This window comes from Rhinolophus sinicus, linkage group LG02 (genome assembly GCF_036562045.2).
Source record: "Rhinolophus sinicus isolate RSC01 linkage group LG02, ASM3656204v1, whole genome shotgun sequence".
In the NCBI taxonomy this organism is placed as follows: Eukaryota; Metazoa; Chordata; class Mammalia; order Chiroptera; family Rhinolophidae; genus Rhinolophus; species Rhinolophus sinicus.
In genome coordinates this window covers 69,329,765-69,347,823 of record NC_133752.1, presented here as the reverse complement: position 1 = coordinate 69,347,823, position 18,059 = coordinate 69,329,765, and the positions used below count along the sequence as shown (strand labels likewise).

The 18,059-nt window shown below is 36.3% G+C and overlaps 1 protein-coding gene across 1 annotated transcript in view; it reads left to right on the top strand.

Annotated features, from left to right (window-relative positions):
• The window catches only part of CEP135 (centrosomal protein 135), a 75,284-nt gene that overhangs the window by 21,606 nt on the left and 35,619 nt on the right, over positions 1 to 18,059 (top strand). The window contains exons 9-13 of the mRNA XM_074324822.1: positions 2,054 to 2,119; positions 5,463 to 5,601; positions 8,328 to 8,548; positions 12,076 to 12,228; positions 13,394 to 13,546. Coding sequence (XP_074180923.1) covers positions 2,054 to 2,119; positions 5,463 to 5,601; positions 8,328 to 8,548; positions 12,076 to 12,228; positions 13,394 to 13,546 — 732 coding nt within the window. The remainder of the gene's footprint in view (positions 1 to 2,053; positions 2,120 to 5,462; positions 5,602 to 8,327; positions 8,549 to 12,075; positions 12,229 to 13,393; positions 13,547 to 18,059) is intronic.

The following is an 18,059-nucleotide window of genomic DNA, read 5'->3' as shown; positions in this document are numbered from 1 at the left end:
AACTGTCACTTCATTCTTTTAAATGTATCAAGTAGAATCCAAATGACCCTTTCTTGAAATCCCCACAAAGTTTTATCCTATTTTAACATATTTTATGCTTGAGTATCTTTTTGTGATCATCCTGTGAAATGACTGTGCAGTAAAAAAAAATACATTCATTGAAATGTTTTATTTTTAAAAATGTTCTGAAGCTATGAGATTCAGTGTTAACATTTTCCTCTGAATAGTGTTATCAGTACAATTATTAGTAATCAGTGGATCAAAGTGACAAATATAGCACAAATGTTAAATACTTATTAAATACAACAGTAAAATTTTATTGGAAATATATCTCTTAATAAGATATAATGGGAGAAAATAGTGCCTTAATCAAAGGCTTTGGACAGCCCCAATATTTCAGATTATCTTTTTGTCTGGTGCTTCAAAAGTTTTTCTTATTTTAAGACAGTGTGACATCAGAGGCATGCCTTTCTTTTGAAAAGTGCGAGAAAGTTGTGAAAGAGAAGGTGGGAAAAGAGAACTTACATGATACCTAAACCATGAGCAGGTTCTCAGGTAGATAATTTTTAAGAAGGACTGTACATAAAAATTAAAAATCCAGATATTGCCTTCTTAAAACCATATGTATATGATTGATTCCCATGAAAATCTTCATGTTGTCTCAGAAGTAGGTATAACATAGTTTGAAGACCACTACTCTACATCACTGAATTAATTTTATACAGTCACCTCCACTAACTAGTGGAATAGAACGAAACTGCCTCAACATAATAAAGGCCATATATGAAAAGCCCATAGCTAACATACCCAGTGGTGAAAGACGAAAGCTTTTCCTCTAAGATAAAAAACAAGGCAAGGATGCCCATTCTTACCACTTCTATTTAATGTAGGACTGGCAGTCCTGGCCAGAGCATTTAGGCAAGAGAAAGAAACGAAAGGCATCCACAGTGGGAAGAAAGAAGTGAATTATATTTCCAGGTGACATGAATCTTACAGGTAGAAAACCTTAAAGATTCCACAAAAAAACAGAACTAATGAACAAATTCAGCAGAGTTGCAGGATACAAAATCAGGGATGTTTCAATACACTAATAATTAAAATCCAAAAAGGAAATGAAGAAAATAATCCCATTTACAATAGCATCAGAAAGAATAAACTACTTAGGAATAAACTTAACCAAGGAGGTGAAAGACAGGTAGACTAAAAACTGAAATATTGCTGAAAGAAATTAAAGAAGACAGAAATGAATGGAAAGATGTCCTATGTTTATGGATTGAAACCCTTAATGTTCAGATGTCCATGCTACCCAAGCCAGTGCGATCCTTACCCAAATCCAAATGACATTTTTATAGAAACAGGAAAAAAAATCCTAAAATTTACATGGAATGTCAAGGGACCTAGAATAGCCAAAACAATCTTGAAAATGAAGAGCATTATTAGCGTACTTTAATTTTGCATTTGTGGCTGTAGTTTTATTGCAATACTCCTGTATCTCATCCCTGTCCTATTCTACCTCCTTTTGCATCTTCCATGCTCATGCACACACATACTGCACTCAGCTTCTCATGTCCTGTTGGCAGTGCTCAGAATGACACCTTGGCTCACAAAAGATTCCCATTAGATCATTTTAATCTTGGCATTCAGCACTTTCAGTTGCATTACAAAGGATCCAGGTTGGTAGTAATGGGGGAGGGGAGAGAGAAAGCAACTAGGATAGCAAAATCAGGAAATGACAGTGCCGTAAGGTGAACTCTAAAAATCAGGGTTCAAGGAAAGTCCTGCAAGTATGCAGACAAAAACGATTTCCGAGTAGTCCTCTAGTTTCAGATGTTACAAATAGGTCCCTATAAACATTCATGATACCAAGAAATTGAAGAGAAGCTTCAACTTTGCCTCCTCTTCCTTGAAATAGAGGCTTAGGGATAAAGCCTCAGATCTCACTGGTGAGAGAATGTGACCAACTCGAAAATTGACTTGGTCTTATTTGCTGTGTGACTTTGTGATAAGTGTTCTTGACTCTTAGGTATTTACCTAATAGGCTTTTTATTCCTAGAAAGAGATTCAAAGAAATCTCTCTGAAATGCGGGATCTTGAAGAAACAATGGCAAAACTTCAACTGGTAAGTAGATGTCATATTGAATTTGCCAGAACTTTCCATGTGAAAAATTTATGCTTTATTTTACATATATATTATTTAATTGACATATAATTTGCACATTTTAAAATTCACTCTTAAGTGTGTAATTTAGTGCTTTTGGTATTGCAGCCATCACTACTATCTAATAACATTTTCCTTGCTCCATAAAGAAACCTCATACCCATTAGCAGCCACTCCCCATCTTCCTCTGCTCAGCTGTTGACAATACTAATCTACTTTTCTGGACAGTTTATATAAATGGAACAATACAATATGTGGCCTTTTGAGTCTGGCTTCTTTCCTTTATAGCACAGTGTTTTCAAGGTTCATGCTTGTTATAACATGTATCCGGTACTTCCTTTTTATGGCTGAATAATATTCCATTGTATGGATATATTTAGTTTCATTTCTATTTTTATAATTCCTTACTTTTATAAGCAGTAGATGGCAAGTTAAATTCAAATTTGGAAAACTTGTTAGGAATTTTGTATTATTTTAACTACTTCATGATTGTCAATTTACAAATATTAAAACTAGAAATTGATAGTAATTACTCAATAAAGTTGTTGACTTTTATTAAAAGCACTCAGTCCTCTTTTAATAGATTTGCTTGGTAGTACAACCATTTTCCTAGTCATACTGTTTGTTCTGGTAGTCTTCAAAAGAGAAAACTAGTAATCATCCCAGCATAAGCTTCTAGGCATAGTATATAGTCCTACGGTCTAGAACTGGCAGAATGTTTGCTTACAGGGAGACACTGTTGGGTGAGCACCCAAAAGATTATTGAGGATTTTTTTAATAGTCTATTCAATTGGATGAGTCTCTGCTAAGATTGGAAACAAAGACTAATACTAATTTCCAAGTTTTCTCATTATGTCTCTATACAATCTAATCTGCAGTGTTCTGGTGGCATAAGGCAAATTAAAAAATGAAGCCATCGTGATACACTGGCACATAGCAGATACTCAAATACTTGCTGATTTTTATATGCTCATTATGGACAACATATCACAATGCTTTCCTTTTTATTCAACTGAAGCTATTCAGTTCAATTCAATAATGAATAATTGAATTAGCCCAACCTGCTAAATGTTGTCCCCTCTTGAGTTTCATAGATGTTGCAAAATTCCCCCATGAGGTCAATAAACAGAAGTAGACAAACATCTACATGTTTGATGATGTATTTACATTTGTAATGATGAGCGGGGAAAAGGAGGAGGAGGGAGGGACACACGCTAGAGTGAGGCTAATTAATTATTTAGCAATATCTAATCAATTTATTTAGCAATATGCAATAGCAAAAGACAAAGGCAATTAATAGAATGTGCTAATGACAGAAAGTAAAGGTGGTTAATACTAAACTATACATTGATACCAATGTCATGTCAAAGGAGTACACGTACTTATAAGTCTAAGAGATACCAACACATGTTTACTACTGATCAAAAATCACTTGGCTAAATACACAAATAACATCAGTAAGGAGTATCCAAAAACAGTAATAAGCTCTATAGGATAGTAACTATTACAGTAGATGCCAAAAGCTCACCAAACTGGGGGAGAACAGCACTGGAAAAGTCATAAATCAAAACTTTGCCAGGTCTGTAGCTGAGAGAAACGCAGGCGTCTCCCACACCGCTGTTTGCTAGTTCCCAAGAATGCTGCTGCTGTTTGCATTGTTGTTGTTAGAAGTCAAGGCATCTTCTGATGCTGTAAGCTGCAAGCTGCATATAAATTTTCAAGGTGTTAACAATCTAAAGACTGTTGTTGTTAGAAGTTAGGACGTCTTCTGATGTTGTAAGCTGCAAGCTGCATACAAGTTTTCTAGATGCAACAAATTCTCAAGAAGGCTAACTGTGGGGAACAACACTGGAGAGGTTGGGAACCAGCCAGCCCTCACCAGGTTCGCGGCTGGAAGTCAGGACATCCCCTGGTGTTATAAGCTGCATGTTGCTGGAGGTCTTCAAAATGTTAGAATGATGAGAAATCACCAATGACAAATGACCAAATGACGAAATAGTAGTTAATTATATCACTGTCCACTGAGGTCTGTCTTATATATTTTCTCAGATGTACCTTAGAGCCAAGTTTCTTGTTCGTGCCTCCCCCTCGGGGAATGGCTAGTTCCGGGAGGGTCCGGCAGTTACTGATATGAATGTTGCCCATCCGGCCAAAGGGCCAATTCATCTGGATAAGCAGTATCTATTGTTCTTGCTTGGGAACATCAGCCAAGGTCTTCCAAAGCCTGGCAACGTGCCTGTCACGTCGTCCTGATATAACTTAGCTACTTCTTCACTTCATCTGCTGATGTGGGCGAAACAGACAGAACAAAGAGGGAATTCTCTCAACCCCTGATGAAAAATTTCTTTAAGCCTAAGCTAACCATCACCTCACAACATGGACAGAACAATAAACATCATCTTATATCTCCCCTGCTCGGGAGAATGAGACCAAAGGGGGAATTTACTCAACCCCTGATCACAGCACAGAAATCACCTCACATACAGGAACAGATAAAAGCTAATAGACAGAAGCTCACATCAACCAGTGAAGGCAAATTTTCTTCAGCATCTTCCCTACATTGTAAAACGCAATGTAAGGGCAGAGATTTTTGCTGTTTGTTTGCTGCTATTTGTATGCACACTATAAACAGCTGTGATTCAAATGTTTGTCTCAGAACTGTGACCAAGGTTTCTACCAGTGTTGGCTGAGAGTAGGGTGTTGCTGTAGTTACTTTCTGACCTGTCTTATTTCTTCCATTAGTGCCATATTTCATGTATTTTTAACATAAATACTACTGGTATCTATAGCTAACATTTATTAAGCACTTGCCACCTGCTGGACATTGTCAGAGGGCTTCACGTCATAGATTCCTTCTCACTAGTGACTCCTCACTGTCCAGGTACTGGTCTTACACCCACTGTGCGGTGAGGCTGACAGAATAACCGACATAGTTATAGATACCTATGGTCGTCTTACAGTAGTCTTTCTTCTGCCCACCTTTAAAAATAAAACCTTTTAACATTTTTATTGCACAAGTACATACTCATTTAAAAAAAGGACAATGCATGGAACATTTTAAAAAATAAAATCTAATAATTCCACTATTCAGAAAAGAACACTGTTGACATTTGGGTTTTTATGGTGCTTTTTGGCATAATTGATAATTAATTTTAGTTGAAACCATATATTTGACTGACTAAAAGTGTTTCTGTGTGTATGTGAATCACTCTTAAATAAACATACTTACAAAAATTTCTATTTTAAGTGCTATAATACTTTATGAAGTCCTTTGAAATCTTAATTATAGTATTAAAATTTGCAGGAATTAAACTTATGCCATAAAGAAAAAGAGAGACTGAATGATGAACTCCTTATGAAATCAGACCTGGAAACTGTTGTTCATCAGCTTGAACAAGAAAAGCAAAGACTTACCAAAAAAATTGAAACTTTTGCAATTACAGGTAAAATGTTGATAACTTAGAAAGTGATTGTGATTTCCTCTTGATGTATTATATTTCTTAGCAGATGATATTTGTGAGTGCTTGCTGTAAAACAGAAATTGCATTGTAGTTACAATAGAAAATCTCCCTCCCTCAAGTATTTTACAGAATTCTTTTTATTTTTGGCTGTTAGTACAGGGAACCCTGCATGAATATCTTCCAATAGAAATATGTTCTTTGATGCAGACTGATAGAATTAATTAAGACTAAGAGGAAGACTATTCTGAAATAGTGAAAAATTGAAGACGAGAATCCTTGTAAGGAAGCGCTGTTGTATCACCTGAACGTACACATGCACGCACACATACACACACGATTGAAATAGGCTAACTTTCTAAGTACCAGTCCCTAAATGAGGTTTTTGAGGACCAGGGAAGAATTCGTCCATCCGTCCATTTATTCATTCATTCATCTGACAAATATTTATGAGCCTATTATTTTCCAGGGTGTGTTTTTGGTGCTGGGTATATGATGGTAAACATGATACACAGGGTCCCTGCTCTTAAGGGGCCTTTGTTCTAGATACAGAGACAAACTAGTAGCACGTAAATGAAGTAGGTTAATTTTAGAAGATAAGAGGTAGTAAATGGGGGGATGTGCTAGAGGTCTACTGATGGAAGGGCTCAGTGATAAGACACCAGCCGGATAAAGATTTGGGAGCAGTTTTCCAGGCACAGGGAATGGCAAGTTCAGAAGTCTGAAGCCATCAAACGCCATGTGTCCTAGGAAGTGAAAGAAGCCAGTGTGCTATAGTAAGAAGTGGCTATGCTATATCCTATGCTTTTCATCATCCATGTGGATAATCTGTTTGACCCCTTCTCCCTTTACTAGCTGTATGACTTGACCGTGTTACTTAACCTCTCTATTCCTTGGTTTCCTTATCTGTGAGCTTCATGATGGTACCTACCCAAAAGGTTGTTGCAAGGATTAAATGGGTTAATATATTAAAGGTGCTTAGACCTTTGTATTAAAGTTTGCAATTTATTCCTGTCATAGTTATTACAGCTATGGCCTTCGTTTCAGCATAATCTTTGAGATATCTGAAACTCCCTTGTTTCTGTGTTTCAAATGCATACCCCTGCCAAAAACCCAGCCACGGATCAACCAAAACATTTACCTTCTACACATTGACACATGAGCAGCTAAGCACTGTTTGTTGTGCACCAGACACATGGATAGACTGTAAATTAGATGGCCCCAGACCTCAGCAGCATCCTCAATGATGTATGGACATCTTACTCTGTATTTCTTACTGCGTGATCTCCCACTCTGCAGGGAACATTTCAGATGGTTTCCATTCTTAGTAAACCTGTGACTCTCATTCTATGCCCCATTTCAAGTGGGTGATCTTACCTCCAGTTACCCTAAGAGAATGGAAGCTGTCAGGGAGGCGTTCCATTAGTTTCCTGTCCCCAGATCTTAAAACCTGTCCATCTTTATCTTCTCTCCTGTCGCAGTGGAGGCATGTCCCTCTAAGGAAAGGCCACTGCCCCCATCTGTTCTCTGGTCCTATTCTCTAAGTTTATAAATATTACATATTATCTCTTTCCATAACTTTAGTCTTTATACTGTTTTTTCCCCTGTTGGCATTCAAACTGCTTACCTTCTCCCATTCTAAAACAAAAACTTTGACCCATTCCTCCCCAGCCACTCTTTCCTCTTCTTCATAACTTTAACATCTTGAAAAGTCATCCACTCTTGGTGTTTCTGCTTGATCACCCATTAACGTCCTTTAGCTTCTTAATCCACTCCAGCTGGCTTCTGTCCCCATCTTACCAACAAAACTGCTTTTGTTAAGGTCATCACTCAATACCATTATGCTAAATGCAGTGGACACTTCATTCATTAAGTTGTTTAACACACTGCCCATTCCATCCCACTCTCCTAGTTTCTTCTTACCTTTGTGGTCACCCCTTCTCAGGATGAATTTGCCAATTCAGCCAATGCAATTCAGATTGCATTGCACACTGTTCTTTTGTAGCTTTTATTCTACTACAATTAGAACAATTGCTTAACCTGGGCTATTTGTTCATTCTTGTATCCTTAACTAGTGCCAGGCTCATTGTAAATGCTCAGTATCTGTCGAATGAATGAAAGGAGAGATGGGAGTGAATCAGAATATGTCTCAAAAATCATTTCATGCCTCAGAATTATAATGAGTATCAGTTAAATTAGGTTAAACTATATGAAATCGCCAGTATTAGGTTACTTTTGACTCATGAAAAGGTGATTTCTATGGTAAAAGTTGTGCTTATTTGAAGAAACATGAGTTGTTTTGATCTCTTTGTGTATATACTGTATTAAATTCAAGCTTAATGTTAAAATCATGTATATTATGATTAATTGTAGATAAATTTTCTTTTACTACATTTTCAGATCACCAGAAAGTACCATGTTGTAATTTATTGCTTTGTTCTGTAGTACTAAATACTACCCATCCTTGTGATAAGACAAAAGCAGGAGGACTTTGACTTACTGGAGTTTATTTAAACTTTTAATTTAATTTTTGCTTTTGTTATTTTCCTCTCAATATTTACTTCTTTGATATCTAGCAGTTATAGGTAATATACCAAACAGTTAATGATTTTTCGTAGCTTGCATTCTAAAAGTTATTGATATAATTTATTTGGATAATTATATGGTTTAAGTGTAACACTGTTTTAAGGTTTAATTACTTTAATTTGCAGAAAGAGAACTTACTTTGGAAGTTGAGAGGATGAGGCTAGAACATGGAATAAAACGTCGAGACAGGTCACCTTCTCGTTTAGATACATTCCTGAAAGGGATAGAAGAAGAACGAGATTTTTATAAGAAAGAGCTAGAAAGACTCCAACATATAATACAACGAAGATATTGCTCTACAAATTCTTCACGTGAAAAAATTCCAGTATTTAAAACTCTAGAAAAGGTAATATCTCTTTATAAGAGTAATTGATAGGGTAAGAGAATATCTTTTTGAACATGCTTTTCTGGTGTATTGTTGTATTAAATGTAACTTTGTTTATAATTGCTTTTAAAAAGTCTTTCTTAATTTTGCTTTTTGTTTTCTTCCATGGCCTACACTATAGGAACACTGCACTAAATTAGGAAAACTACTTAACACAACATAACACACACGAAGGAGTGAATAGCTCCTTATGTATATGGAAGGAGTAGAGGGGCATGTGACCTTCCAGAAGTTGGAACCAGGAACTCATGCTACTGGGCACTTCCTCTCTTTCTAGCCTTTACTTTTGGTATCAGCTGCTTTTTCTCTCTCGAAGCAGAGTGGCTTTGTCCACATGGCAGGCAAAATGGCTTCATGCCATGCCCAGCTTTGGACTAGTCAGAATGGTGGGTCATGTTGTGCAGGCCAGGCATCTTCCACACTAGCCTTGCAATAGGAGAAACTAGGAAGTGGAAGTGGGTGCTGGACAGATCGTCCCATTGGTCCTCTACAACCACATAGATAATTGGTAGTCTAAAGATGCGTATTAGGTAAAGTTAACCATGATTCATGAGAGATTAGTCATGTGTCTCTCTTAGGTTTTAATTTCAACGTTTTATGAGTATCACTTTAGTTCTTTAGAGTTTTCTTTTTTTTTTAAGCTTTGGAGCTTTAGGAGTCTTGGAGGTGTATACGACCCTAACATTATCTATACACTAGATAAAATTAGAAGCGGAGAGTAAATTCATCAAAATTCAGAACATTTGATTTCAGACTTGGCTTAGTTTGCCAATTGCATCATCTTTTTCCAGAAGATCCTGTGTCAAACAGTTTTGAGTCATTTTTCTGACTATTTTTTAACCTCATTGGCTAATGGCTGAATTTGATTTACAGATGTCAGAATAAACACTATGATGTGTTATCTGCTATAAACAGAATGGATTGTTGGGAAAATACAGTGTAAGTTAATTACTGAGTTGTCACTGAGTTGTTTTTTAGCTCCATGTATATATACTTAAGACCCAGGAAAAATAAATCACTGAATTGACCACTTTCATTGTGTAGGAGAATCTTCTACAACCTGGTTGATTAGTCTAATCAAGTATTTATTAAATAGAACTAAGTAGATAAATATCTCAAAGTTTTTAACCTAAATATTCACCAATTCAATTGCTTGGTGTGGATTCCCAATTCAAAGACAAATGAGAAATTTTAATAAGGTACTGGTAAAATTAGGAGACATTTCCCCTCCTTCAACTTATTTACCTTCTTGAAATATTCTGTTACCTGACATAAATAAAGAATTCATTTTCCAAAGTTTAGTGGTTAAGATGTTCAGAGCATTTTAGACCACCAGTAATAAATTGCATGCATGGTAGGGAAGAGTGGGTATGCACACGAGTGAAATGGGTGGATTGTAAGACAGTTGTGAGTGCTGGGAACTAAAGAGTGCATCCCTGCCTAAAATTGGGTATTTTAAACATGTTTAGGAACACTTTGTTAGCAAACCACAAAGACCGCTCCAAAGCTGGATTTGGTACAGCTGTGAGTTTTCAACCTCTGCTTTATCAGAAACTGTTAGGTACAGATTCTTGGGATTGCAATAATTTGGAAAAAAAATACTGACATTTTAAGTATCAGTGATCTTCGTCTGTAATACACGCGTTGATTTCTCTTTTGTTCGGGGAGGACACTGTCCCCTATCATCTTGTACTCACCCTGGTTCCAACTGTTAGTTGGAGTATAGTGTGAAGTGCTTTGGAGTTGGAGGCCCGGTAAAAGTTCTAACTCCAAAAACTGGCTATGACCTTGCACAGTTACCTAAATTTATGGAACCTCAGTTTCCGCATTTGCAAAGTGAGGAAAGTGACTACAACCTCTTGTGAAGATTGTATGAGATAACTTGCATAAGGGTCCCATGTAACACCTAATTCCTAGTAAATTGTTTCATTTATTTATTATTTGCTGGCTCAAAGCACATCAGGTTTAGGTCGAAAGTCAGGTTCAGTTCAACAGATAAAGAGTGAGTGCCTGCTATGAATGAAGCACTGAAGATAGGAGATAAAGGAGACGTGGATCTTATCCTCATAACCTTCAGCATTGCCCGTGTGTGTGCATGAGCTCATGTGTCTGTGTGTCAGGAACAGTGGAGTGGTAAAAGGAAGTTACTAACAATTATCTGTTAACAAAAATATAAATATCTACATACAAGATACATTTAGAAAATAGCTAGAGTTCCTGCTTACGGCCAGTCAGTAAATGCTAGGGAATCCATACATTTGACCAGGTATGCTGGGCACTGAAGATGTGGGGAATAAGACTGGATACCTGCTGTATCCCTCATGCAGCTTACATTGTAGTGGTTAAGACGTACATTAAACACATAATCCTGTAATCAGCTCAGTTATAATAAGTGTTAATGGAGAAAGAATATGAGAAAGATTCAGAATGCTATGAGAGTATGTACAGGGAGATATACATTAGATTGGAGAATCTGGAAGGACTCCTTAGAGAAAGTGACATTTAAGCTGAGACCTAGACAGTAATGAAAGTAGCCTGTAAGATTCTTACCCTTTGAGCTCTCCTTTCCTGAGATCGATGCAGACTACCTCCTTTCTGTAAGATATCTTTATTTAGGTATGGTTAGGTTACAGATTTTCTTTTACAGTTATTTAAGCCTTGATTAAGTCCTCAAACCCTAATCTGCTTTTGTCCTGTAAAACATCTTATCCTTTAAGGTGTCCAGATAGCTAATCTCATCCATTATGCCTTGATCTTTGCTTACTTAACCAAGAGGATAACTTACTTCCAAGAGGCAGGTGAAGGGTACCTCCCAGAAATCTTCCATACTTCCAAAATAGACCTCACATTAGTTTGAAGCTGGGACAGTTGGGGATTGGTGTGCCTGACATTGATTTTAGATTCAGTCACAGAAAACTCTGAGGAATGTGCTAGTCTATTAGTTACTTACACTGGATGAGCAGTCACACAGCACTTCACAGGCCTTCCCCTGGACAGCGTTATAAACTAGCGGTCCCCACATTTAGCATGCACCAAAATTGCCTGGAGGGCTTGGTAAACCACAGCTACTGGGCCTTGTGCCCAGAATTTCTGATTAAGTTGGTCTGGGGTGGGCCCCAAAACTTGCATGTCTAACAAGTTCCTAGATGCTGCTGCTGATTCTGGTCTAGGAATTACACTTTAGTTACCACCAGTATAAACAACTCCAGGAGAATGACACTTGAAGCATCTGATAGAATTTGATCAATAGTATTGGCGGCTGGGCCCCTTCCTGGGACCTTGAAGGCCAGGAAATTTGCCCCACTGCTGCCAACACTCTCATCTCCTGCTGTCAATGTAGATGAAACGTTATGTTCCTTAAACATTAAAGGAATTTGTGTTCTTTTTGTCTGTTAGCATCTTTCAGTCAGTCTCATTACCAGCATCCTTGTGACAGCCTCGTGATGATAATTATAGCAAATGATAACTTCTGTTCTTAAATTATTCAGGGTGATTACAATTCAGAAATTCATCTGATCACAAGAGAAAGAGATGAACTTCAGCATATGCTTGAAAGATTTGAAAATCATATGGAGGATATTCAGTCCAATGTTAAATTATTGACAGCGGAAAGAGATAAACTAAGTGTCTTATATAATGAGGTAAGAAATTGATTATAATTAAGCCAACAGGTTATATAGAACCACTTAACTATAATGGAACCAATATATATCCTTTAAATTACTATAATATATGGACTTTGTGGTATTCCTTCATAAATAGAATTATAAATAGTAGTTTCTACTATCATCCTGTTCCCAAAGCAGAGATTTCTATTAATTTTTCATATTTATTTTTCCTCTTTTCTAGCCTATGTGTCAGGTCAGTTAGAGATAATCTACTTTTAAAACTACCTGGAACAGGTCTTAGACTGACTCTGAGCCAAGTTAATACCTGGGATTCAGACATGTTAGGATATGTCTATCAAATGGTGGATAGCACTCACTATTTGGATGTATTGGATATTAAGGACTTAGCCCCTCGTGAGAAAACCCCAGAGTAAGAGGGAATACAGCTTGGCCCAGTTACAGAGCCTCAGTTGTCAGAGGCCAAGGTGAATCTGAGTAAAGCATGGTATCTATCACCTAAATTTGTTCCCATACCAATCTCCTGGAAATCCTCCTGCTACTTCAGGAGGGTAAGAAGAGTATGCAAGTTAAAAGGTCAAGTTGAAAAAGCTGTTTTCACTTTTGGAACTTTTTTGGGATTCTGCAGTGAGAATTGATCCACTTCTGGGCTTTCCTCACTGTTGGCTTAGATTTCAGCCTTCTTGGGTCTGTTTAATTAACTACTGGTTGTGCATCTGCTCTTTGGTTTCCAAAATTTTGTGGTTGGCACTTCCCTCAGTCTCCTTGTCCTTTTGTTGTTGTTGTTGTTGTTATTATTATTATTATTTTAATCCATTTACTCTCGTTTTGTTGGGATTTGGAAGAGAGCAATGGTAACATGTGCTTAGCTTGCCCTTTTTTTTAATTAGACATATATCCAAAGTGTTTTTTCTGTATACTTTTATTTTTTTTTTAAAGTTTATTGGGGTGACGACTGTTAGTGAAGTTACATAGATTTCAGGTGTACAATTCTATAATACATTATCATAGCTCACATTGTGTGTTCACCACCCAGAGTCAGTTCTCCTTTCATCACCATGTATCTGACCCCCTTTACCCTCACCTACACTTGCCCTCTGGTAACCACTAAACTATTGTCTGTGCCTATGAGTTTTTGTTTTTTATTTGTTTGTCTTGTTCTTTTGTTGTTTTCATTAAGGCTCAGGAAGAATTATCTTCGTTAAGACAAGAATCCATCCAAAGCACAGCCTCCCATAATATTGTTAGTCTTATGGAAAAGGAAAAAGAACTGGCATTATCTGAGTTAAGGAAAATTATGGCAGAAAAGGAAGCTTTAAAAGACAAGTTAAAAGTAAGTAATAAGATTGACTTATTTTTGAAAGGTAATTTATTGAGAAAAGGGGAGGTCTTTATGTATGTTTTCCTATGAAGTGAATATTTAGAATGTACAACTAGATCAGGGATTGGCAAACAATGGCACATGAGCCAAATCCAGACCACTGTGTTTTTGTATGGCCTGTGTACTAAAAAGGGTGTTTACATTTTTAAATTATTGAAAAAATATTTAAAAAAAGGCTATTTCATGACCCATGAAAAATTTGAAATTCAAGTTTCATTGTTGGTAAATGTTACTGGAATACCACCCTCATTCATTTACGTATTCTTTGTGGGCTTCTTTTGTGCAGCAGTGGCAGAGTTGAGTAATTATAACAGAAACTGTATGGCCCACAAAGCTGAAAATATTTATTATCTGGTTCTTTATAGAAAAAAACTAACCTCTGATCCCAATAGGCAGTTCATCATGTGGACGGACATTTTTTTTTTTTGGTAGAACAGCTTTCTTGAGATATTCACATACCGTACAATTCACCCATTTCAAGTGTACAGTTCAGTGGTTTTTAGTATATTCACAGACTTGTTCAACCATCACTACAATCAATTTTAGAGTATTTTCATTACCTCAGAAAGAAATCCTGTACCCATTATCAGCCAGTTTCCATTTCCTCCCAGCCTTCTCAGTCTGAGGCAACGACTAATCTATTTTCTGTTTCTACAGATTTGCCTACTCTGGATATTTCATATAAATGGAACCACTCAGTATATATATTTTTAATTATCTGGCTTTTCTCACTTAGCACATTGTTTTCAAGGTTTGTCCATGTTGTAGTATGTTTCAACACTTCATTCTTTTTTATTGTGGAATTATATTCCATTGTATAGGTAGACAACATTTGATTTATCATTTGGGTGGTTTCTACTTTTTGCTATTAAGAATGTGGTGTTTTGAATATCCATGTATAGCTTCTTGTGTGGATATGTTTTCATTTATCTTGGATATGTGTCTAGATTTGAGTAATTTCAGGCTGTTTTCCTAAGCATCTATACTATTTATATTCCCAACGGCGGTGTATAAGAGTTCTAACTTCTGTATCTCCTCGTCAACACTATTGTCTCTTTTTTATTATCATCATGCTGGTGGGTGTGAAGTGTAGTACTCATTGTGGTTTTGATTTGCGATTTTCCCGTTGGCTAATGTTGTTGAGTTTATGCGCCTGTTTGGCCATTTGTATATCTTTGGAGAAATGTCTGTTCAGATTATCCTTTGCCCATTTTTAGATTGGGTTATTTGTCTCATTATTATTGAGTTGTAAGAGTGCTTTATATAATATATTCTCGATACAAGCCCCTTTATCAAATACATGATTTGCAAATACTTTTCCTTCATTTTGTGAGTTGTCTTTTCATTTTCTTTTCTTTTTTTTTTTTTTATTGACAGCTTTCTTTAATAACACTATTTCTAGGTAATTAATCTTTCTAAACTCTTTTTTTTTTTTTTAAATTTTTATTTATTTATCTTTTTAATTAGTTTCAGGTGCACAAGACAAAGCAAAACTTAGACGTTTATCATTTATATCCCTCACACTGTGTGAACCCCCCTCCCCCCATCCACTATCCCTCTGTACGTTCCCAAATCCACTCACCTTCCCCTTATGCCCACCCCCCCGCCCCTCTCGCAGCCCTCTGTTTTTCCTCCATGTTTCCAAAACTGTTTCTGATTAGTTCATTCACTTATTCTTTTCTTTAGATTCCGCATATAAGTGAGATCATATGGTATTTGTCTTTCTCTTTCTGACTTATTTCACTTAACATAATGTTCTCTAGGTCCATCCATGTTGTTGCAAATGGTAAGATTTCTTTCTTCTTTATGGCTGATTAATACTCCATTGTATAAATGTACCACAGTTTCTTAATCCAGTCATCTACTGATGGGCATTTCGGTTGTTTCCAGGTCTTGGCTATTGTATATAGTGCTGCAATAAACATAGGAGTGCATAAAGATTTTTGAATTGGAGTTTTGGATTTCTCCGGATAGATACCTAGGAGTGGGATTGCTGGATCATAAGGTAGTTCCATTTTCAGATTTTTGAGATATCTCCAAACTGTTTTCCATAGTGGCTGCACCAATCTGCATTCCCACCAACAGTGCACCAGCGTTCCCTTTTCTCCGCATCCACGCCAGCACTTGTTGTTTGTTGATTTATTGATGATAGCCATCCTGACTGGGGTGAGGTGGTATCTCATTGTGGTTTTTATTTGCATTTCTCTAATGGTTAGTGAGGTTGAACATTTCTTCATATGTCTGTTTGCCATCTGTGTGTCCTTTTTAGAAAAATGTCTCTTCATGTCCTCTGCCCATTTTTTAATTGGGTTGTTTGTTTTTTTGGAGTTGAGTTGAGTGAGTTTTTATAAATTTGTGATATTAACCCTTATCAGATATATCATTGGCAAATATCTTTTCCCAATCAGTAGGATCCCTTTTTGTTTTATTGATGGTTTCCTTTGCTGTGAAAAAGCTTTTTAGTTTGATGTAATCCCACATGTTTATTTTTCCTCTTACTTCGAGGGATATATCAGTAAAAATCTTACTCCGGTAATGTCTGTGAAGTTTCTTCCTATATTTTCTTCTAGGAATTTTATGGTTTCAGATCTTACATTTAAATCTTTAAGCCATTTTGAATTTATTTTTGTATGTGGTGTAAGGAGGTGATCCAGCTTCATCTTTTTGCATGTGTCTGTCCAAGTTTCCCAGCACCATTTATTGAATAGACTGTCTTTACCCCACCGTACATTCTTGCTTCCATTGTCATAGATTAAATGGCCATATAGGCATGGATTTATTTCTGGACTCTCTATTCTGTTCCATTGATCTATGGGTCTGTTTTTATGCCAGTACCATGCTGTTTTGATTACTGTAGCCTTGTAGTATAATTTGAAGTCAGGTATTGTTATACCTCCCACTTTGTTCTTATTTCTCAAGATTGTTGAAGATATCCGGGGTCTTTTGTTATCCCATATAAATTTTAGGATTATATGTTCTATTTCTGTGAAAAATGTCGTTGGTAGTTTGATAGGAATTGCGTTGAATATATATATTGCCTTAGGCAGTATGGACATTTTAACTATATTAATTCTTCCTATCCATGAACATGGTATGTGTTTCCATCTATTTGTATCTTCTTTCATTTCTTTCTTCAGTGTCTTATAATTTTCTGAGTACAGATCTTTTACTTCTTTGGTTAAATTTATTCCCAGGTATTTTATAGTCTTTGGAGCAATTGTAAATGGAATTGCCTTTTTAATTTCTCCTTCTGATGTTTTATTATTGGTATATACAAATGCAACTGATTTCTGAATATTAATTTTGTATCCTGCTACTTTACTAAATTCATCTATCAGCTCTAATAGTTTCTTGGTGGAGTCTTTAGGGTTCTCTAAATATAGTATCATATCATCTGCATATAATGACAGTTTTACTTCCTCCTTACCGATTTGGATGCCTTTTATTTCTTTTTCTTGTCTGATTGCTGTGGCTAGAACTTCCAGCACTATGTTGAATAGAAGTGGAGAAAGTGGGCAGCCTTGCCTTGTTCCTGATTTTAAGGGAATGGTTTTAGTTTTTCCCCATTGAGTATGATGTTAGCTGTGGGTCTATCATATATGGCCTTTATTATGTTGAGATATGATCCTCTATTCCCACTTTCTTAAGGGTTTTTATCATGAATGGCTGCTGAATTTTATCAAATGCTTTTCAATTGATATGATCATATGATTTTTATTTTTCATTTTGTTAATGTGGTGTATCACATTAATTGATTTGGATGTTGAACCACCCTTGCATACCAGGGATGAATCCCACTTGATCATGGTGTATAATCTTTTTAATATATTGCTGAATTCTGTTTGCTAGTATTTTGTTGAGGATTTTTGCATCTATGTTCATTAGCGATATCGGCCTGTAGTTTTCTTTTTTGTGGTGTCTTTGTCTGATTTTGGGATCAGGGTGATAGTGGCTTAAAAGTGTTTGGGAGTCTTCCTCCTCTGGATTTTTGGAAGAGTTTGAGGAGAATAGGTGACAATTCTTTTTGAACGTTCTGTAAAATTCACCTGTAAAGCCATCTGGTCCAGGGCTTTTGTTTGTTGGGAGATTGTTGATTACTGATTCAATTTCCTTGGTGGTAATCAGTCTATTCAGGTTTTCTGTCTCCTCTTGAGTTAGCCTTGGGAGGTTGTATGCATCTAGGAAATTGTCCATTTCTTCCAGGTTGTCAAATTTGTTGGCATACAGTTGCTCATAGTAATTTCTTAGGATTTTTTGTATCTCTTGTCTGTTGTCACTTCTCCTCTTTCATTACTGATTTTATTAATTTGGGTCCTCTCTCTTTTTTTAATGAGTCTGGCTAAAGGTTTGTCAATTTTGTTTATCTTCTCTAAGAACCAACTCTTGGATTCATTGATCTTTTGTATTGTTTTTCTGGTTTCTATTTCATTTATTTCCGCTCTGATCTTTATTATCTCCTTCCTTG